A 23,869-nucleotide genomic window follows, 5' to 3' on the forward strand; every position below is an offset into this window, starting at 1 on the left:
GGAAAGAGCAGGTTTTAGTTGAATGATGAGGAAGCCAGACTGTAGAAAGTTAAGAAGAAAGTGAGAGGAAAGGAAGTGGAGTTATCAATCGTAGACAACTTTCTCAAGGAGATTACTCACAAAAGAGAGGGAAACTATGGGATGATAGCAGAGATAGATCAAAGGAGGGTTTCTGAGGACAAGAGAGACATGGGCATATTTGCAGACAGCAAGTATACAGGGAAAGACTAAAAATGAGTGAGAGAGTGGGGATCTGTTAGAAAAGACTGGATGGAATAGGACTACTTGTGCATGTAGAGGGGTTTGCCTTGGCAAGGAGAAGGTTCACTTCTTTATGTAACAAGATAGCTAATGTGGTGAGTGGGATAGTCAATCAATTAGAGAGGTGTAAAAGAATTGCCTAGCCACAGTAAGGGCCTAGTTGAGATTATATAATATAAATTTGCAGTGGAACCAGTCAAAAAGTGAACTAGTTCACCAAAGGGTCAAAATAGAAAAGAGAACATAGCCAGTATATGGGTGATGACAAAGGAAAGAAGTGAGGTTCTGAAGTGAGGTCACAATAAACACAAAGAATAGGACTAGGGTTTACAAAGCTAAGGGAGAAGTGGAATGACAGATTATGATAAGATCATGGAATTTCAGATTTCATGGACATAGAAACAGAAAGTCTGTGTGTGATGGTTAGATTATCTCTATGCAAAACTGGGCTACAATAAAGTGGAGGAGTAGGTCATGTGAAATGAGTAAGCTGAGGAACTAGAAAGTTAGGGTGCTTGAGAAAGTAGCAATACATATGTTGATATCCTCTAATATTGAGACAGATGTTGGGGAGGCCAGAAAGATGATGAGCCAGGCGGTGAACTTAATGAGGAAATAAGGGGAGTATTCTGGATGTCAACATACTAATGGCTACTAGAATTGTAACTTCCTGGTAGACAAATATTGAATGACCCTCAAAGGAGAAGAAAATACTAAGTAATGGTGGTAGAGAGTGAACCTGGAAGTGGCAAAGGGGACCAAGAAGTAATCTAACTCCCTAATCTCAATCAGAGAACCAGAAATGAGTGAAAGTACAACTAGTGTTGGAAAGGGTAGTCAAGTAGGTTATATCAATAGGAAGAAACCAGGTCTCAGTGAAAGTCAGACAACGGAAGGAGCAGGAAAGAAAAGCTTTAAGATGAAGGTAGGTTTATTACCTAAGAAGTAAGCATTCCAGAGAACACAGTGGAAGATGTGAGTAACTTTAGAATGAAACACTGGGGTGGCTGAGTTGAGGAGAATGACAACAAAGGAGCAGGTAGGAGGGATAGAGAAAGGGGTTTGGACATTGGCACTGGGGGGTTCAAAATCACTAGGATGGGGATATTCATGGGAAGAAACATGGTAAGCAGAAGTATTCTTCCCCAAGATGCTTCAACATAGTTTCCCATATATTAATATTTAGCATCTACTTTAACTAAATCTTTCGTATAAAAAAAGTTAAGAATAGGCAAAAGAAATATACAAATGCTTAAAGAGAGTTACATTAGTTACCTGGTATACTCATAATGCAGAGGTAAATTCCTACCTTTCCATGTTAATAGGTGGAGTGAGCACTTTGGCTGCTTCAGAGGTACGCTTGCCTGCATTGGAGGACATAATGGTTTCACCTTCAGATTTCAATTTGTCCACAAAATTGTCTACTTCTTTTCCTTTGGCTCCAAGTTTCAAAGCCTTGCTTGGACCTGAAGGCCTAAAAAGAAGGATGAATGGTGAGATATTAGCTGCCTTAGAAAAAAATTCACTACGCAGACTGACAAAATAGGACCTTAGTGATGTTGTCCAATCTTTACAGAAAAAGAAACTGAGGCCCAAAGAGGATAGATCAAATAGTGAACTAGCAGCCCAACTGAGGATTTTCAGAATACAGGACTGTTAATCAAGTACTTCGGAGGTAGCTGGTGGTTCAGTGCATGGAGTACTGGACCTGGAGTCAAGAAGTTCTGAGTTCAAATTTGGTTTCAGACACTGATTAGTTTTGTGATGCTGGGCAAGTCATTTAACCTATGTATGCCTCAGTTTCCTCAAGTATAAAACGGATTTACCTTGTAGGGATATTGTGAAGATCAAATGAGATTTATAAAGTGTTTAGCACAGTGCCTGGCACATGGTAGGTTCTATATAAATGCTTATCTTTTCCCCTTACCTAGTGTTTCCCACTGCTTCCTTGCTACTGGATCATTAATTATCACTAATTTCCTCAGAAGCCCTTGTTAGGATGAGTGCCCAAGACTTGAAGATTAGCCTTGAGAGATACCTAAGTTTTATGGTATAGTGGCTAATGTAGTGGATTCAGTTAAAAAGGCTCGATTTAAATCTTAATTCTGACCCTTACTACCTATGTGACTATGATCACTGGACTTCTACTGAGCCTCAATTTTCTAATCTACAAAACAGGAACAGAATGTGTAGTATTATCTCTCAATTGGATTGCTGTGAGGCTCATATGAAAAAGGGCTTTGCAAACTTTAAAGTGTTATGTGTATATTTATTACTTATTCATTTTATTATCTAAACAGACATTCCTAAATTTACAGAATATTCTTAATGAAACCAATTATCAAAGTTATTCTGAACCCCAAGACCCATGGAGATAGCTGTATGAGCACTGATGATCAAATTTCTACACAGAGTTGCCCACAGGGAGCATCAAGAGTTAAACATATCCCCAAAGCAACTGTTTTGGAAATGAAGATAGATGGACATTAACTTAACTTATCACAGGAACACTTACACGAAAGGAGAAACAATAATATTTCTCCCTCACCCCCATATTATGTGGTCAAGCTTTACACTTCATATTATTCCATCATTTCATTCTTTATCATTAGCTTGTCTAGGTGCCAGGTACAAGCATAAAAGATATATGTATAGAGTCTTCATTTGGTTTTCTAGGGCTGCTGGTCTTACACCAGACTTATACCATACCTGGCTGGTGCAGGTGCCACTTTTGTTTTTTCTGTTTCAATGATCGTCTCTGTGATCATGGCAGCTGTGCTGCCACCAGAAACTGCTGAGCTTCCAAATCCTCCAAATCCGGGTGCTTTTTTGCCCTGTCTCTCTGCATCTCTTCGGGCCTGCTGTAACTCCTTTGCTTTACGCCTCATCTCAGCCTTGGCCTCACGCTCCTGAGTCTGAAAGAAAGAGGCAATATGGATCCAGCATTGAGAGAACAGTATACAAAGGCAACCAATGGTAGAAAGGAAAAGGGAAAACCAGAACAATCACTGGAAAAGTCTAGAAGACATCAAACACTTCAGATTGACAAAGTCTCCAAGCACCAATTTACCTCTCGAACTGCTCGGAACACCTTCTCCTCATGAGAATCCATTTCTGTGAAAGTCCGGATTTGTGCCAGGTTAACATTCTCTCGGTAACCCAGGGCAACAATCTCATCAAAGGCAAAAATCAGGTCAAAGCAGTGTTCAGATATCTCATTTTCTTCTAAGGCTCGGCAATATTCAGGGATCTGGTCATTGATGGTAGTGATAAAGGAAGAAGATATTTAGAACTTAATCAGGAGCTATCTTCTCAAGTCATTCTCAGAAAAACAGCCAACTCTACTGGGCTTCAGAATGTCCCCAAACTGAACCCTTCTCATCTCTTTAGCTAGTTTTTCCTTCCAAGAAGTTAATTCTTATTGTCACAAGGCATCTCTTGTGGCTCTTGCATAAGTAAAACAACAACAAACCCCATAAGTTTTAGAACTTATTATCTAAACACACACCACTAAATAACTGTCAGATACACAAAATAGCTAATTAAGTCATTTATTCAAACTTTATGTATATGAATTTCAATTCGGTAACACAATCATGAAATGAAAGTATGATCTCTATATAATCCTTACTAAGTTTTGTTTAAAAGTATTTCTTGGAATTTCTCTGGTTACATAAATTTTCCTGGCAGAGGATAAAGTTCTATTAAAAATTCTACAGAACCACATATTGCAAAGACATAATAAGCAAATATTTTTTACAGCTGTGTTTTTACTTTAGGAATGAGTTCATACAAGTTCTTTCCAAGACAAGAATAAATTTCTCCATTCTGAACAATATCTGATAGATATCAGCATACTGGCCAAGTCTGTTTTCAATATCAATCTGTTCAAATAAAGGCTTGTTATACTGTTTCTTCTCATATTCTTTTTAGGGAGCATGAGCTCTCACAAAGAGAGAGAAAGAGAAGTAAAAAACCAAATCTGAAACTACAGAAGGAATTTTACCACTCTAGAGAAGAGTCGTAGGGTCTCCAGGTCTTCCAAGATGTTACTATTTTTGGTGGTGATCAGAACCATATACAGCTTCTCCATAGGTTGATAGACGTATCTTACACTCTCTGTCTCAACAAATGTGTGTTGCTTTCCAGTGTTCATAAGCTTGGGGAAAGCAGCTAGCAACCCTTCAATTCGAGTCCGGGTCATTTCCACAAACTGTCGAGAGACTATAGCTTTCCCTGCTTTTGTGCAAACGGCTGCCGCCAACAGCACCTGTCAGGGATACAAACATAACTATAGTTATTTCAACTTAACTAGAATTAAATATATTGAAATACAACCACCTAAAGAGGAAATTGTTTTCAAATATGCTAGCCTTCAATTTATATTAATGTCACTTAAAAAATAAAAAGGAGTTTATTTTCTCAACATCCTCTGGGATGGATCATTCCTGCTAAGGAAAAAAAAAAATCAAAGGTCCAGAGATATGTATTTTACACAGCGATTTAATGATAGAGCCATAATGAAATTACTCATCTAAATTCTAATCCAGAGCTTTTTTTTTTTATTTTAGTGAGTAATAAAGATGAAGTTAAAATGAGAACAAAAAGGAAATTAATTACTATACTTATTTTGTAACTTACTGAACAAGAAAAAGAAAAATCTGCTTTTTTGAAATAAGTTCTCTCTGTAGAATATTTCACACACTGCCAGACAACAGTTGGTTGGTTCTACTGAACTGCTTTCTCTTTCTTTAAAAAAAAATTTTTTTTAAAGAGATGGCTCACAGAGTACACCAAGGGAAATGGATGTAGCAGAAATGAAAGTGACATTTAAAACAAAAGAAAGCAACAAATCAACAAGCATTTATTACTGGTCTACTATGTTCCAGACACTAGGGATATCAATAAAAAAAAGTTTAAGTTCTCTCAAGTTTTAATATAAAAAACTTTTATTTTTGACTTCATCAAGATTATCAGATTCTACCTTCATAATATCTCTTTTATACAAGCTACCCCTTCCCCTCTATAAAGCCAATACCTTGGTACTACAAAACTTCATTATCTCTCTGACTTTTTTTCTCTTTAAATTTATTTTTAGTTTACAACATTCAGTTCCACAAGTTTTTGAGCTCCAAATTTCCTTTCCCTTACCCCACCCAAGATGACATGCAATCAGATATAGGTTCTACATGTACTCTAAACACATTTTCACAATATTCAAGTTATAAAGAAGAATATTATATAACCAATGGAATGAACCACAAGAAAGAAGAAAACAAAAGAAAAGACAGAGCAAATAGTTTGCTTCAATCCGCATTCAGACTCCGTAATTCTTTCTCTGGATGTGGATATAGTCCTAGAACCTTGCATTGCTGAGAAGGTAGTCTATCAAAGTTAGTCATCACAGATACAATGTTTCTGTCATTGTGTACAATGTTCTTCTGGTTCTGCTCCCCTCACTCAGCATCAGCTCATATAAGTCTTTCCAGGTTATTATGAAGTCCTGTTCCTCATTTCTCATTAGCACAATAGTATTCCATTACATTCATTTCTTATAGCACAATGATATTGCATTACATTCATATACCACAACTTGTTTAGTCATTCCCCAATTGATGGGCATCCTCTTGATTTCCAATTCTTTGCCACCACAAAAAGAGTTGCTATACATATTTTTGTACATATGTGTCCTCCTCCCACTTGTATGTCTGGGATACAGCCCAAGAAATGGTATTGTTGGGTCAAAGGGTACGCACATTTTTATAGCCCTTTGGGCATAGTTCCAAATTGCTCCCCAGAATGGTTGGATCAGTTCACAACTCCACCAACAATACATTAGTGTTTCAATTTTCAAACATCTTCTCCAGCATTTATAATTTTCCTGTTTTGTCACGTTAGCCAATCTGACAGATGTTACTCTGATTTTTTCAATAGCTTTCAGATTAGTCTCCCAATTGCAAGTCTCTCACCACTCCAGTCACTCTTAACTCTACCGCCAAATTGATTTTAAAGTACAGGTCTGACCCTGTCACCACCATAAACTCCAGTGGTTCTCTATTACATCCAGGATCAAATCTAAAATCTTCTGGCTTTTAAAGTCCTTTACAATCTGGCCCTTCCTACTTTTCCAGTCTTCTTACACTTTACTCCCCTCCATTACTCTTTGATCAGCAACACTGGCCTCTTTGCCATTCCTCCCACACAACAATCCAATTCTCACCCTGTGCATTTTTACAAGCTATCTCCCATACCTGGAATGTTCTCCTTTCTCCTACCTCCAGGCTTTCTTCATGTCTCAATGTAGCACCAATGCAACATTCACAGCGCCACCAGTCACTATAAATGTATTAGCATAGTGCTCAATCACAAAATTTAAGACTCTCCATATAGAAGACATAAGCAAAACATTTATTCAGACACCAGAAAATCAAATTCCCAAACCTGTAAGCCAATTCCATCATAGTAGCAAAGAAGTTAATAAACCACAACAGCACAGTCACAGCATCCTTTAGCCTTCCCACAAACCAAGGTTTACTCACAAGCCTGTCTCCCTCAGATGCATCCTCTCCTCCCTCCAGGCTCTAGCTGCTCTGATTCCCAGCTTCCAGTGGGCTCTGCTCCACCCTTCAGCAAACTCCTCTCATCACAAGCTCTATCGGGGCAGGGTATATTTTCAAAGCAGGGAAGGGCTTCAAATTCCCTCAGGCTTATTAAGGGGCAGGGAAGATCCTCAAATTGCCACTCCCATTACACTAAGTTAAAGTTTCATCTTCTGCAAGAAGCCTTTCACAGTGCCATTTAATCTTAGTATCTTCCCTCTGAGACTACCTCCAATTGATAGTGTGTGTGTATATCTTTTTTGTACCCAGTTATTTGTTGTCTCCTTCATTAGAATGTAAATTCTTTAAGGGCAGGGACCCCTTTCTTTGTATCCCCAGTGCTTAGCACAGTGCCCAGCACATAATAACCACTTTGTAAATGATTGCTGACTTGACTTTTATTTCCTAGTATATTTCCCCCACCCCTCCAGTCCAAAAAGCTATCCCTATTAATAAAGGGTACAAATAAAAAAGAAAAATTAAAGCACTTCAGCATTTAGGGTTAAGGTTAACCAACATATCAGTTGAGTTTGACAATATTGTGTCCTATATGTTCTATAACCATAATCCCTGTATCTTTGTAAAGAGCAGGGAAGTATAATTTCTTTTGTAAGGGCCAAGTCTGGTCATTATAATTACATCATGTTTTTGTTGCTGTTCCTCTGTTCTTTCCATTCACATCGTCCTAGTCAACAGTGTAATTGTTTTCCTGATTCTGCTTACTGGAAATAAATTACTTTCAAACTTATATACTCCTTCCTGGTAGAGCGCCCTCTGACTCACACGTGTGTAGCACTCTGCTTTGGTGAACTCAAAATGAATGGAACCTGAAAAATCCTGTGGACTAGAATTTCTGAAACCGGAATGGAGGGAGGTCTGACCCATGAAGCCCAGACTTTTTCCCCTCATCTTTAAGTGGAATGAGAACTACTGAGTCTAATCTCCAACTTGTGCCCTTTGACTAACCTTTCTATCCACCCCATTCAGCCATGCTGACAATCTCCAAAGGAAAAGAAATGACCACAACTAGCAAATAGTTTTGACACTAAATTGTGATCAAAACCAAGCAGCCTTCCTAACAACTCTTCTAGAATCTGGCAGTTCATCAAACAAAACAAACAAAAGCACATCAAAGAAGAGACCTCAACTGCCATTAGAAAGGATAGTAAGGAAATTCAGTACAGTGTTAACAGTATCTTACAGCAGAGAATACAAAAAGACCATTTTTTACAGTTTGGAAGCCATAATGCTAAAAACAATCTCTTAAATATCAATCACTTGCTAGCATTAACTAGTCTTGTCAGCATTACCATGCTACCTGTCTCCCACAAAGGTGAGCTGCTTCAAGAAATGGGTACTAGATGGTTCCTGAGGGCCGTTGCAACTCTTAAATTCTTCCATTCTGTGAAAACTAAGTCAATTCATACAAAAATGCTTATAATATCAGCATACTACACTGGATATTAGGAGAAAGTACTCCTTATTCATCTAAAAATTGTAACAAGAATTGTTTGAGAAACAATCTTCATCATGAACCTCAATGCAATAAAGCATCAGACAATTCACATGCAAGAGATATCAGACTCATCTGTTTACTGCACAAACAATTCACAAATTCATAGACTTGTCAGAACTGGAAGGGGCCTAAGAATATTCCATTTTTTCCACTCATTTTATAAAAGAGGAAACTGAGGGTTAAAGAGGTTAAGTGATATGCCCATCGTTATATAGTGAGTAGCTGTTGTTTAGCCTAATGAACAAGGATTTTTAATTATACCAACTAATTTGCTTTAATTGCACACAGGTCTCAAGAGATCAAACTATCAGATTCATAGTCAAAACTTTATTCCAAAAAAATAATTACAAAATTAGTTGAAAGCTGACTTAAAGGAGCAATGCAACCTCATGGAAAATTAGGATGCTTTTAATTTTCCACCAACTTTCTGATTGTAGTTCTTTCCTTCACAATGAAGCTTGATTTCATCACCCCAGTTTTCAGGTTTATTTTGTTCATGCTCATGAACTACTCACTGTAATCACATGTACTCCTAACTAGTACCAAACTTACCTTTAAGTGATATACAGCTAAGGGAGTTAAGTAAATGCTAAATAATAATAAGAAGGATCTAACCCTTTGGGGTAAGATTATTTTTTCTTTTTTGGAGGGGGGAAGGAGGACAATTGGGGTTAAGTGACTTGCCCACGGCTACTAAGTGTAAAGTGTCTGAGGCCGAATTTGAACTCAGGTCCTCTTGACTCCAGGGCTGGTGCTCTATTCACTGAGCCACCTAGCTGCCCTGGTTAGATTTTTTTTTTTTTTCGCAAATTAGTTACTTTTCTGAATTTTCAATAGGGTCAGGGTTAGTTTGATAAGCATACATACATGGGAGCTCCTTTCCAAAAGAACTGTTGGTATAACTTTTTCTGACGTGGGAGACAGACCCTTATTTCACCACCATTCTTTTGGAGTTTTAAATAACCCCCTGAAAAAAAGGTGTCTGGACAAGGGCTGATGAAAAAATATGACTCAAATCTCAAAAGAATTTCCTAGTACATTTTTCAAAGGTAGTGCCAACACTGGATTTGGTTGGTCTAGTATGGAATTATGAAAAGAGATCCAATGAATATTTTTTTAGTCCAGATATGTGATTCATCTGTTTGTCGTAGAAACTCACACCAGCTCATCTTTTTTTTTGCACAGGAAATATAGGAAATGCTATACTTCTTCATTCCAGTCATCATTTAACCCCTGGATAACTGTTACACTGACTCAGTTTAAATGATACACACTTAGAAGGCACAAAGTATCTCTATATTTGTCAAATAGGAAAGGAGCTCATTGGTATATGTAAATTCTTCTGTACAAGATCAAGTAGCATAGTACAGAAGAGCACCAGATTTGAAATGAGAGGCTACAGTTTGAATCCCAGCTCTGTTACTGCTTCTTGTATGACTTTACACAGGTCACTTCATCTCTCTGGAACTCAACATACACATCTGTAAAATGAAGGGGTTGGACCTGCTCACTGTTGGAGGTAGTCTCAGAGGGAAGATACTAAGATTAAATGGCACTGTGAAAGGCTTCTCGCAGAAGATGAAACTTTAACTTAGTGTAATGGGAGTGGCAATTTGAGGATCTTCCCTGCCCCTTAATAAGTGCCTCCAAATACTAAATCTGTGTGACCCTATGAAACATGACCATGTTCCCATCATGTTGCTGTATTCAACCCTCCCTGGCCCAGGCCCATAAGTGCTCTTCTAGCCATTTTTCTGCCTCTATTACCTTCCCCACCCTTACTTTCTACCTCTAGTTCTAAGAAAATAACAAAACCAGCACAATAATTTCTAGAAATGATTTTTAATAAGTGCTCTACACATCATACCTCTTCAATCAAATCACCTCTTCCTGGCCACAGCATTGCCAATATTTATTGTTTTCCCCTTTTAGAATGTAAGTTCCTTGAAATCAGGGAATGTCTTGTATTGTATTCCCACAATAAGTGCTTAATAAATGTTCACTCTTTCTCTGTCTTTAATTCATTAAATGTTTTCTTCCTTCCTTCTGGTCTTTCTCTGCTTTTCATCTGTGATACTTGCACCAAGGCATGTTCCACATCAACCAATCCAGTTAGCATTTAGGGTTTGTTTAATGAGATTTTTCAATAAAGCAGGAGTTCTTAATTTGAGGTCCATGAAGTAGTTTAAAAACAACAACAACCTGATAACTGTATTTCAATAACTAATTTTCTTTATAATCTTATGTAATTTCTTTTATGGATTCAAAAAATACTATTTTGAGAAGTCTATAGGCTTCATCAGACGGCCAAAGGAATTTATGCCATAGAGTAACTTACTTTAGTAAGGATCCAAATAAAGCAAAATTAGTTGGTGTACCACAGTCATAATATACAAACCAACCTGCTAATATAAAAAAAAAATTCTGGTTACATTTTAAGGTCCAAACTATCTCCCTCCTTCCCCACCTCACACAAGAGAAGGCCACCATTTAACAGATACATATGTATGTACATGTAAACATATATATGCACGTGTGTGCATATATGCATACTTCTATTTATCAATTCTTTCTCTGGAGGTGGATAGCATCTTTCTTCATAGATTACTTTGTAGCTGATTTGAGTATTTATAATGCTCAGAATAACTTAATTGTTCAGTTATTGTTACTGCACACAACATTTTTGGTTTTGCCCATTTCATTTTTCATTTAATGCAAATCTTCCCATGTTTTTCTAAAGTAAACCTGCTCATCATGTCTAATAGCACAGTAGTATTCTATCACAATCATATACCACAACTTGTTTAGCCACTCCCCAAATGATAGTCTCAATTTCCAGTCCACCATGCAACCTAATCTAAAGAAAAGAGTTCTCAGAAATTAGCACAGTGCCAGGCATATAAAAACCTCCACCTTGTTCCATATGTATATCTGTTCAGTTAGTTCTCAGTCATCTCTGACTCTTAGTGACCCCATTTGGGGTTTTCTTGGCAAAGATACCAGAGTGCTTTGACATTTCCTTCTCCAGCTCCCTTTACAGATGAGGAAATTGAGGCAAACAGGGTTAAGTGACTTGCCCAGGGTTACACTGCTAGTGTCTGAGGACAGATTTAAACCCAAGAAGATGAGTCTTCTTGACTTCAGGGTCAGCACTCTGTATACTGCAGCCCCTAGCAGCATGCCTATTTAAAATTCATCTTATTTGGAGTTGTTAGATAAACTCATAGGGTTTTCAATAAGGCCCCAGGAATTACCGAGTAAGTCAATAATCAACAAGAATTTCTTAAACAGAAGCTATGTACCAGGCAGTATGCTAGCCGATGGGGTCACAAAGGGATAAAGGAAAGATCTCAGACCTGTAACTGCATTGGTAAAAGCAATTCCAAGGTGAAGAAATTCCCCCAGAGTACAAAAAGGCTAATGACCTGTCCAGAATCATATACTATGTCTAAAGAGGCCTTGAATCCAGGTCATTCGGGCTCATAGGCCAGTTCTGTATCTACCACATGCTGCTTCTGGGGATACAAAGACAAAAATGAAATAGTCCCTTTCCTCAAGACACATGCATTCTAAATGGAGAAATAAAGGAGGTTATGTGACAAAGGAGCAACGACATACCCATCCTAGGTAACCTTGGAGAGAAGAGCAGAGGGGACCAGAAAAGGCCCCATGGTCTTTAAGGAAGTCAAGGATTCAAAGAAAGAGCAGGGAGAGTGTCTCAGGCATATGGAAAAGTTAATGTAAAAGCATGGAGCTAAGAGATGGAATGTCATTTGTGAAGAACAGAATGGAGGCTTGTTTGGTTGAACCATAGAGTATATACAGCCAAGTAATATATGATAAGGTTTTAAAGGTAGATAGAAACCAGGTTGTAAAAGGCTTTTTTTTAAAAAGCCAAACAAAGGAGCTTATACTTGAATCACACAAATGTATAAAATAGATTAGAAAGGGGAGACTTGAGGCAGAGATACTAATTAAAAGATTAATACAATAGGCCAGACAAGAAGTGATAAGGGCCTGATTGAGGGTGCTGAGTTGAGAGAAGGGGACAGGATATTAGAGATACTGTGAAGGTAGAAGTGACAAGATTTTTTTTTTGGAGGGCAATTGGGGTTAAATGACTTGCCCAAAGTCACACGGCTAGTGTGTCAAGTGTCTGAGGCCAGATGTGAACTCAGGTCCTTCTGACTCCAGGGCTGGTACTCTATTCACTGCACCACCTAGCCATCCCTTTGTCTTTAAATATTTAAAGGTCTGACCCACAAAACAGAGATTAGACTAGTTCTGCTTGGCCTCAGAGGGTAATTCTAAGTGCAAAACAGGCCATTTAGACTCCTAAAAGGAAACAATCCCTAAAAACTGAAATGCTACCAAAGCAGAATGGGCTGCCTTAAGAGGTTATGGGTTCCTCTGCAAGCTGAGGTATGTTCATCATTTTTCCAGTTTGTTGCAGAGGAGTTGGGTACAGATTGGACCAGACTCTTATAGTTGTGTGGTACATAATCATTTTCCCACAGAGACTGTGTTATAAAGGTTTTCCAACAGCCCAAAAAAGTCTCTTACAATAAATACACAAATGAATTATTATAGTTTGTAAATTGAATGTTTACACATCATCTATCCAGAAGTGCATTTTTTTTTTTTGCCTTTTGGAGGGCAACTGGGGTTAAGTAACTTGCCCAAGGTTACAGGGCTAGTTTTTTTTGTGTGGGTGTTAAGTGTCTGAGGCCGGAACCGAACTCAGGTCCTCCTGACTCTGGGCTTGTGCTTTACTCACTGTGCCACCTAGCCTCCCCCCTTGAAGACAATGGGTTCTGTTTTCTGCCCTTTTTTTTTGGAGGGCAATTGGGGTTAAGTGACTTGCCCAAGGTCACACAGCTAGTTTTTGTGTTAAGTGTCTAAGGCTGGATCCATCCCAAGTCCTCATGACTCCAGGGCCAGTACTCTATTCACTGCGCCACCTAGCTGCCCTTTTTTTTGCTTTTTTGGGGGGCAACTGGGGTTAAGCAACTTGCCCAAAGTCTGAGGCCGGACCCAAACTCAGGTACCCCTGACTCCAGGGCCAGCATTTTATTCACTGAACTACCTAGCCACCCCAGTCATATGCATTTTTATCACTACTTCTCCTTCCCTGACCCCAAGTTGCCTGGAGGAATACTAGCTAGCAATCCCAAATAAGAACTGATAGGATATATCCTAGGGATGGCTCTGGGTTTCAGTTAATGCAATACAATCACTGATTTCCATTCATTCTAATCAGGTTTCTGTTCACATAACAATTCATATTTTGAGATATGGACATAAACAAACCTAGATATTTACCTTAAAGGCACAGAACCAAAAAGTTCTGCCACAGCCATATCCTTGCCTATAAACAAGTTGCATCTATCACATATTAGACTTAGTGAATTTCTAACTTAAATATCTTTAGAATCAAACAAAATTTCTCTCTTCATAATGTGTGTGTGTCCATGCACATGCGTTTTGTGTTTGGCAGAGACCTCTGACTTCACTGGTACAGGGACTCCAGCTTTAGGAGTTGCCTGAGGATAAGGACTGAGTTTAAGGGACTTGCCCAGGATCAAAGAGTCAGTATGTGTAAGATGCTGAGAATTTAAGCCCAGGTTTTCCTCACTTCAAAACTGCCTCTCTTTTCACTTCATCAGGCTGCCTCTAATATTTATGTTTAACAATATTAAAACAATTATTTATATTCATGTAAGCAAGCATCTCTTCCTGCTGTAATTTAAGCTTAATCTTGTCTATTCGGTCCTCAGTGAAGATATAAGGGAACCATCCTGCACATAATAGCTTTTTACAAACCAGAAGATCATCTCCAGAATTTTTTCCCCTTTTAAATTGCCAGAACTCACTTTTCCCAAAACAACGATTATAAAGGTGAACTGAGGATACTGTAGTTAGGATCTAATAGTAACCCCTTTCTAACAATGGCTAAGGAAGCAGGATACTTGTTAGTAACTATCTGTATATCTTTGGGCAATTTACTTAACCACCTCTTGGGTCTCAGTTTCTTCATTTGTAAAAAGAGAGAACTGGACTAATTCATCTTCAAGGGCCCTCCTAGGTATAAGATAATATAATTCTAATCATTTTCAAGTTTAATAGCAATGGAAATCTGACTCACTAGTACATACATTTAAAATCTACTATTCTAGAAGTAAACACTAGATCCATCTATTTACATGCGAGTTAAGTTGCAAGAAGACATATTATCTGACCAAAGCAACCCATGGATATCTGACCCATCACCTCTCCGTTCACTCATGTTAAAGATCCAAGTAATCAAGGATAGTGAAGTGGTATATTCGATTCAACAAACATTATTAGATGCTATGCACTGTATATAAAAAGGTACAATTTCCTAATTTTAATCCTTTTCCTTTTTGATCTCTTTTGACACCGTTGAATCATTCCCTCCTAGTGGATACTTTCTCCTCCCTCAGTTTTCATGATATCACTCTTCTTTTTCAGTCTACTATGTTGGATCATTGTGCAAGTCTTCCCTTTTCACATAGGTGTGCGGCCCAGGGTTCTGAGCCCTTTCCTTATCTCTATTACTCTTAGTAATTTCATCAGTTCACATGAGTTCAATTATCATCTTTATGAAGATGACTCCCAAATCAACATAGCCAACCCTCATCTCTCCTGAGCTACAGTATATCACTAATCGCCTACATGTTCCATTAATGTCTCAAACTCAACATGTCCAAAACAGACTTCATTATTCTCTCCCCTAAATCTGCCTCTCCTCCTAAATCCCCTATTTCTGGGAGGGGCACTATGTCTGATTAATTCTCATCTCCTTCTGCAATGTTGGGAGTCATACCTGACACTTTACTCTATTACTATACCCAATCAATTGCCAGGTTCTATCAATTTTCTCTCCAAAACACCTTTTATATCTGACCCCTTCACACACCTTAGTTTAGGTTCTCATCATCTATACTGCTATAATAGCCTCATAATTTGTCTCCTCCATCCAAGCTCTACCTTCTCCAATCCATCTTCCACAGATCCACCAAAGTGACATTCCTAAAGCATGGAGCTGACCATGCTCTAGAAACTTAAGTGGCTCCTTACTCCACAAATAAAATATGAACTCTTATGTGTGATATTTAAAACCCTTCACATCTGGCTCTAGTCTAGTCAGACTCATACCATCTAACTCTTCCTCCCTTAAGGACTCTATATTTTAGCTAAACTAGTTTACTTGCTTTCCCCCATACAGGTCATGCCATTTTTTTCTTCTGTGGCTTTGTGCACCAACTGTCCTCAATACCTGTAATGTTCTCCATTCTCACCTAATCTTCTGTTTTTGGAATTTCCAGCTTCCTTCAAGGCTTAGCTCAGGTACCATCTTCCACTCAAAAGCTATCCTTAATCCCCCTGTTCTAATTAGTAACACTCTCCCCACCCACTCCTAACTACATGCTATAATCTACCAAGAGAATATAAGCTCTTTGAGGGTAGCAACTGTTTCATTTTTATATTTATATCCCTTGTACATAGCAAATGCTTAGTAAATGCTTGCTGAACTGAACACATACAGCTTCCATCTATTCCCTGATGCTTCTTTATTCTTTACTCCCAAAGAATTATACACCAAACGAAAAGTTTATTGTTCCCAATCTGGACAAGTAAGTCTCCCTTCTTAATTAAATGTTTTGTGATAAAAATACACATAATAGCCACGGTTATTTCAAGTCTGGTCTCTACACCTTCAAAGAAGAGATTGGATACTTTGTCTTCTGCCCTTTTATGAAGTGCCTGCACAGAAAAAGGGGAGAAAATAATAAGACCACACATTAAAAATTTTAAATGTAAAAAAAAACAAAACCCTTCAACAGGAGCTTTATGTTTCTCAAATTATTTCTGCTTTTTTTTTTTTTAAAGGGAAGCTTATTGAGAGTAAAGAGAATGAATAAAGGCAGAGTAGTGTCCTAAACTGGAAAATCTGTTCTTGTCTCCATATCATTCTGCCACAAATAATGGAAGATCCCAAATATCTTTCCAAGTTTGAAATGGACCTTTTAAGGCAAAATGAAAGGCAAAGATATTCTTTTGGTTCCTGATCAAAGAAACAGTAGTTAGCAAATCAAATGGAACTGAAGAAACGTTTTCAGCTTTTATTCTCTTTTAAACAACTAAAAAGCAGAGAAGCAACAACTGTAATAGCTGTGCAGCTGCTATGTTGTGTGGAAGAGGGAAATAATAAGCAATAATAATCACCATGCAATATAGTCAGAAATTCCCCTAATAAGGGGAGGTCATTACTTTGTGGAGTTCTTTAACTGGAATGGTTTCTAGCACCAACAGAACAGCTAAATTAGCAGTAATATACAGCCTAGAATTACAAATCCCAAATTCAGCTTTTTATTAACTAAAATTTATTGGATTTAAATTTATAATCATTCAATATTAACACCACTGTATATTTATATAGAATTTATGCCAATAAATAAGAAACCTCAAAAATGCTCAGTATAAATAATCTTTACCTAAGGTAACTCTCTTGTCTAAAACAAGTGATTGTTGTAGATCCCTGCTAGAACCCCTTGAATTTATGCCATTAGTGTTGCTAAAGAAGGTGAAAGGAGATCATTTTAATGTGTCCTAGGGGAAAATGACAGTTAAATGGCAAAGTAAATAAAACGCTGGAACTTGATGTCAGAAAGATATGAGTTTGAATCCTACCTGACACTTAGCTATGTAATCCACCTAACTTCTTTCAGCCTCATTCCTTCATCTGTAAAATGGAATAACAGTACCTACCTCATAGGGTTGTTGTAAGGAACAAATGAGATAATATATGTAAAACACTTTATAAATCCTAAGCCCCCAAATAATTGTTAGCTATTATGACAGAAGAGAAGAAATCAAGTATTAGTTTCCTCAGGCTATGGGGGTTGGATAACAGGGAAGAGAATAGCTCAACTAAATCCCTGGGCATTTATTCAGGGCAAGAAGCAAGTTGGACAAGATCTCTAAGGTTTTATCCAGTTGTAAACTATGATCAGCATGGGGGGGGGGGGGAGGGGGTGGTGGTGACTGGATTTGGAGTCAGAGATCCTGGATTTCAATAGTGGCCCAAGTGACCTTAGGCAAGTCATCTACCTTCTGAGACCCCTTTCCTTTAACTGTAGAATGAGGAAAGGACTCATTTTGCCAGTTCTAAGTCTATAATCCTATGACCTCCAGCAACAGTGCCTCATGATGCTAACTATTTCATTTTTCTGATTGCTCTAATTATTAGGAAGCTCTTCCAAATAATAAGATTAAGTCTGCCTCCATATAATTTCTATTCATTGGTCCTACTTCTACCATCCATATTCACATAGTATGTGTAACTCACATGAAAGACTTGCACCTTCAAATCTCTGAGGAAAATAATTGTGTACCTTCTACACCTTCTTCCTTTTCTATATACTCTATCTAGACTGTCAATGTCCCTCTTAAAATGTAGGATCCAGAAATAAATGTGATATTCTATATGTGGTCTCAATGATACAGAATACAGTGGGAATACTACCTTTTAAATCAATCTATTAATATTTATTAAGCCACTAAAATATACCAAAGGGCAGCTAGGTGGCACAGTGGGCCTGGAGTCAGGAAGACTCACTGTCCTGAGTTCAAATCTGGCCTTAGACACTCACTAGCTGTGTGACCCTGGGCAAGTCACTCAGCCATATTTGTCTCGGTTCCTCATCTGTACAACGAGCTGGGGAAGGAAATGGCAAATCACTCCAGTATCTTTGCCAAGAAAACCTCAAATGGAATCATGGAGAGTCAGATATGACTGAAAAATGACTTAACAACAAACATGCCAAATACCATATTAGGCACTGGAGATACAAATATAATGAATAAGAATCAGTATTTGCAAGGAGCTTATATCCTCAGAGGGGAGACAAGTACACATATAAAGAAAATAAACGTAAAGCAGGTAACTAAGGAGCAGTTTGGACACTAGCAGTTTGGGGGAATCAGGAAAACTTTCATATAAAAGGCAGTGCTTGACTTGTGTCATGAAGGAAGAAAGGGACTCTATGAAGCTGACAAAAAAGAAGTAGAACATACCTGGAATGGGAGACAGTCAGCTACAGCAAAAGCCTGGAGATAAGAGATGGGAGTGTTGCATGTGGGGAACAGAGAGAAGGGCAATTTGGCTGGATTGAAGAGGAGTAATGAATAAAAGGATGGGAAAGATAAGTTAGAACAAAGTTGTGGAAAGCTTTAAAAATCAAACAGGAGTTTCTATTTTATCCTGGACACTATGCTCCTTTTAATGTCATCTAACATCACATTAGTTTTTTGGATGCTGACATGGCACACTGTTGACTCACATTGAGTTTGCATTCTACTGAAGTCCCACATCTTTTCCACATAAAATGTTCTCTAACCTTGTCTTTCCTGTACTGTATGTGTGTAACAGATTGCTTGAAAGTGCAGGACCATAAATACATTTTTCCCTATTAAATTTTATTTAGTTAGATCTGGCCCATCATTATAGCTCATCAAGACAGACAGTTCATGATCCAGTCATCATCCCTCTAAGTTTCATGTCATTTACAAATCCACTATGTACTGTATCCTCAGCTAAGTCACAGATAAAAATCCAGAATAAGACAGAGTCCTATAGTTTGTCATTAGGAACACACCAGACTGATAGATTCATCAATCAAATTTTACCCAACCTGTTCAATCCACCCAGCCATATCATCTGTATTTCTCTATCTTGTCCACAAAGATATTTTTTGTGGATATTGATACCTGGTTGAAATTCAGATACACAACACATTTACATTTCCCTTATGTACCTATGCAGTGATTTTCTTTAAAAAAAAAAAAGTTAACTTGGTATGACTTCTTAGTGAACCTATGCTGGCTTTTATGATCAAGATTTAACTTTTTCAATGTTGATAAACAATGTTTAATAACTCATAGAATTTCATCAGCAATCAACATCAAATTGACTAGTCCAGAATGTGGAGAAAAGACCACTATTCTGAAGGTTAACAGATTTTTAAACAAATGTGCAAGAATAACAGGAATTTAGTATAGAGTCCATGCATTCAGGTACAATTTTATTGCAGAAAATGCAGAGCTACTAAGAAGACATGGTGTTTACTATAATAATTCTGGTTCATTAATTTGCAGAGTATTAAAAGGGAAATAAAATCAATCACTTCTCTAATGAAGTCATCAAAGAGAACATAAAGAATTTTAAAGTTCACTTATTTGCATTTCAAGATGCAGGCCTTCTTAAAGTATGTGGGTTTTGTTAAAATGATGTATTATTAAATACATTAGATTAAGTGATATCACAGGTTCCATCCAAGTGAATTCTGAAGGAACATTTGTTCTTTAAGAGGCTACTTATGGAAGTTTAATAACCCTTTAAATACACAAGGATGTCCCTTCTGAGATTTAGTTTCTTCATCTGCAGAAAAACTGAGTTAGACTATAGATGACTCTTCCCAGTTCTCAAGCTATGATCCTATGATCACAACCATCCCCTTTCCTTAATCCCTTTCACCAAATTGGAATGATGCAACAAAACAGTGCAACAGTACGCATTTATCAAATACTTACTATGTATATGGCACTCTGATAGCTGATGGGCACACAAAGATAAAGAGGGATGTTGAAGTATGTCTACAGGAGGAAGATAGAGATGTATGCCTGACATCTTCTAAATATCTGAAGGCCTTTCATGTGGAAAGGAGTTGCTCATATTGTATGGGGTAGTCCCGGCTCTCAAAGAGCTTAGTTGTACAGGAGGGGGCACATTTATATATATAAGTAAAATTAAGACAATTTGAGGAGACAGAAAACTCTTAACAACTAAGAGGATCAGGAAAGATTTTCTACAGAAAACAGAACCTTGAAGAAAGTTAAGGATTCTAACAGGCAGAGGTGAAACAGTGCTTTTCAAGCATACAAGACAGTCTATGCTAAAGTATCAAGGCTAGAAATGGAATGTCTGGATTTGCAGAAGAGCTACCCACACAGAGCTCTCACTTATCTGGAATTTTTGATTGTGAAAGCAAAGCAGGGCTGAGGGTTCATAAAATGAGGTGCAGCCAGTACACAGGCAAGGCCCTGACCTGGAACAAGGGGCAGACACTTAATGAAACATACACTTTACTATATTCAAGGAATTACCATTCTGTAAGCAAACACAGAATGAAGATACTGTATTGACCTATCAATAGCACTCAGGACTTTAGAGAAAGTTGTGATATATTCCCCCAAAGAACTCATATTTTCATATATATGGGTCATGCATAATCCAGATGAGATATTGTACTAAAGTATATGTGAACATGAAAACTTTTCATATAATTCATTCATCTAAACAGAAAGTGCAAAACTTATGCACCATTCACTTGACAAGGCTTTCCCTTATCTTCTGTCAAATCCTACTTTTTATTAGTAAAAAATGCAATTCCAGTTGTCTTTCCAAAGAAAGATTTTAAAGACCATTCACTTAAAAGATAAAACTTTTAAAACACTAAACTTCAAAGTACTAAAACTTTACATTCAGAATTAAATGCAATGAAATTGGCTAAAAAGGCTTTCAGTATGTGGGAAGCGTAAAAATCCCCATTCAATATTTTTGTGCTTATTGGAATTTTAAACCCAGATCTGTTATTCTAGAAATTTTACATAATGTTGAACAAAAATGTTACAATTTATCTAACTAAAGTGACCTAGTCAGTTTCTTAAAGTCTAAGCAACATTTTCCCTCAAGTCTCATTTGACTGCCAGTAAAGACCACTTTTTTTGTTTGTTTTTTGGAGGTGGGGAGGGCATGGCTATTGGGATTAAGTGATTTGCCCAAGGTCATACAGCTAGTAAGTGTTAGGGGTCTGAGGTGGGATTTTAACTCAGGTCCATTCATTGTACCACCTAACCACACCAGCAAAGGCCACTTTAATCAGCATCAAATTATACTGTCATCTCTCCAGTATGTGAAAAGATATTTTAAATCAGAATACTGACATACTGTTAAATAACTAGAAAAAGTAGGTGGACACGAAAGCATCAGGTATACAAAACAGCAAAATGGAACTACTAAATTTTAATTTAAAGGTGTTACTAAAACAAAGTTTGAGGTAAGTAAGAAACTAGAGTATTCTCATACAAGTAAATTATTAAAATTGTGCTTTTTTCTCCAAATTGGAATAAACAGTATTATTTCCACACTAGAATATACAGTCACTCTCCCTAGATGATTGGGAGCTAGGAGCCCTATGATCAGCCTTATACCTAGCTGTCTATTCTTCATCTTCTTAAGAAATTGAGATATTTAAACAGATTGAGTCTGTTTAAATATCTCAATTTTAAAAAGTTTATGAAAATATAAGACTTTAAAATGAAGGAAGTTCTAGGGTGACAGATGACACTACCTCTCTAAATCTAAACTCCTCGGGGATCCCAGAGGCCTTGTCTTCTACATTTCTATGTATCCAAATGGATGCTTTATGAATGCTGGCCGGTTCTGATCTTTCTCTACAGGAATCAGTGGGGAGGGAGGGAAAAGACCATAAGATAACCTCAACGTAGCTAAGCCTGGCACTAATACAAGCCACTCTTTAACTGTACAATCTTCCTACGTGGAAAAGCTACATCGAAGCACCTAACGGGGACGGGATGGAGATCAATGGTGTTTCCACCAAGTATTCCCGGAGACTCTAGCAAGGAAAGCAGCACTTGAGGAGGGCAGCCTGGTCCAGCCCAGCGTCCACCCGCTCACACCTCCCTGGTCCACGTATCTCGGAGGGGAAAGGGGTCTGCAGAATTGGAGGGGACGAGGGAGGTGGGGAAAGGAGGCCCAACCTGCACTCCGCACCCTCGGGCCGGGGCACAAGCCCCTAGTCTGGGCGCCCGCTCGCAGGATCCTTGGAGTCGCAGCTGGCCCGGCGTCCGGACGGCAGCGGGCCCTCAGGCCTGCCGGAGGGCCGGGCCCTGTACCGGTCGAGAAGACATTGTACCCGCGAGGCCCAGGGAGGAGGGCCGGGCCCGGGGTGCACGGGCTGAGGCGGGGCCGGTCTACAGGCAAGGCCGGCCGGCTGGCCCGGGAGAGGGGCCGCCGGACTGCCGGGGGTGGGCCTGGGGGCTCAGCTCGGACCTTACCATGATGAGAGCGGTGGTGCGACGAGCCCGCGCTCCGGCTCCACTCGGCAGAAGGTTGAGGGACCCGGGCGGGGAGGACCGGCCACTCTGGACCTGCCACTCCCCTGACAGGAGCCACCACTGCTTTGCTTCTTGCCAAGATGGCGGCCCCGAGCCACGTCTCCAACCGGAAACGGCGCGGGTTAAAGGGCAGGGGGCGGGATCAATGGGGGCACCAATACCCTCCCACCTAGTCTAGACCGATTTGATCTCTCACCTCGCGGCTGCGTCCAGACCTGGAGTAAAACACGCCCTTTCTCCCCGGCTCTTTCCTGGATCCGATGGTCCCACTTGCCCATCAGGGCTCAGTGGTGCTTTACTATTACGTGTTCTTGTCTGCTCACCCCTTTATTTCACCCCCTGCTTCAGCTCCATCTGTGATTCAGTTCAGTTCTATTTAATTCATTTCAAAAACCATTTATTAAGTATCTGTTGTCTGTATTCAAGGTACTGTAAGACAAACGAAGCAGTCTCTGCAGTTGAGAAAGCAGGGAAAGAGGCATATCAGGCAGTTATATTCTGCTTAAGACTTTAGAGAACTGATGCATAGTGAGGTGAGCAGAACCAGGAGAACAATTTATACAGTAACAACCATATTGTAAAGACAACTTTGAAAGTGCCCAGCACAGCGCCTGGCATTTTAATAAATGTGTGTTGTCGTAAAAGACTCGGGAACTCTGATCAACAAAATGACCACCCATAATTCAGAGGTCTCTTGATGAAACACTACCCACCTCCTGAAAGAGATGTGGACTCACAGGACATTTTGAAATACACATACGTAAACGTATCTAACATAGCCAGCAGTGGGGATCTGTTTTGCTTGACTATACGTGTTTGTAACGGGAGTTTTATTTTTTCTTACTTTGGGAAGGGAGAGAGAAAAGGTGGATCTTTGTTTTAAAATAAAATTTATTCTTAAAAAGCACTTTATTTAGAAAATCAGCATATTTTAACCTTTTCATAGGACTGCGGACTGACTGGCAAGTAGCTCATGGTATCTTCGTCTGGGGCTGAAACAAAGAAGTACTTGTGTTGTTATTTGGTGACTGCCACTCATTTTACTCCTTAAGGCTTTCAGAAAAGTCATCTGCCAATCTCAGCTGCAAAAGAATCTAGGAGCGGCTAGGTGGCGCAGTGAATAGAGCACAGGCCCTGGAATCAGGGGGACCTGAGTTTAAATCCAAACACTTAGACTAGCTGTGTGTCCTTGGGCAAGTCACTTAGCCCCAATTGCCCTACATTCCCCCCTCCAAAAAGCAAAAAAAAAAAAAATAGAATGGAACATGAT

General features: G+C 38.8%; 1 protein-coding gene and 1 long non-coding RNA gene across 2 annotated transcripts in view; both read right to left on the reverse strand.

Moving 5' to 3' along the window:
- Positions 1–22,730, reverse strand: part of ARCN1 (archain 1) — a 33,771-nt gene extending 11,041 nt beyond the window's left edge. Inside the window, exons 1-5 of the mRNA XM_069066663.1 lie at positions 22,540–22,730; positions 4,268–4,531; positions 3,332–3,511; positions 2,971–3,176; positions 1,571–1,735 (exon numbers count right to left, since the gene is read on the reverse strand). Coding sequence (XP_068922764.1) covers positions 1,571–1,735; positions 2,971–3,176; positions 3,332–3,511; positions 4,268–4,531; positions 22,540–22,542 — 818 coding nt within the window. The 5' untranslated portion in view covers positions 22,543–22,730. The remainder of the gene's footprint in view (positions 1–1,570; positions 1,736–2,970; positions 3,177–3,331; positions 3,512–4,267; positions 4,532–22,539) is intronic.
- LOC138145057 (uncharacterized) lies at positions 10,502–22,511 on the reverse strand. Its single transcript, XR_011164089.1, has 2 exons — positions 18,478–22,511; positions 10,502–16,164 (listed from the first exon to the last, which is right to left on the reverse strand). It is a non-coding gene; the product is annotated as an uncharacterized lncRNA (long non-coding RNA).
- Positions 22,731–23,869: the final 1,139 nt, after the last annotated feature.

This window comes from Petaurus breviceps, unplaced genomic scaffold (assembly GCF_028583685.1).
Source record: "Petaurus breviceps papuanus isolate PSGF00001 unplaced genomic scaffold, PetGlider_PUasm1.0 90723, whole genome shotgun sequence".
Lineage (NCBI taxonomy): Eukaryota > Metazoa > Chordata > Mammalia > Diprotodontia > Petauridae > Petaurus > Petaurus breviceps.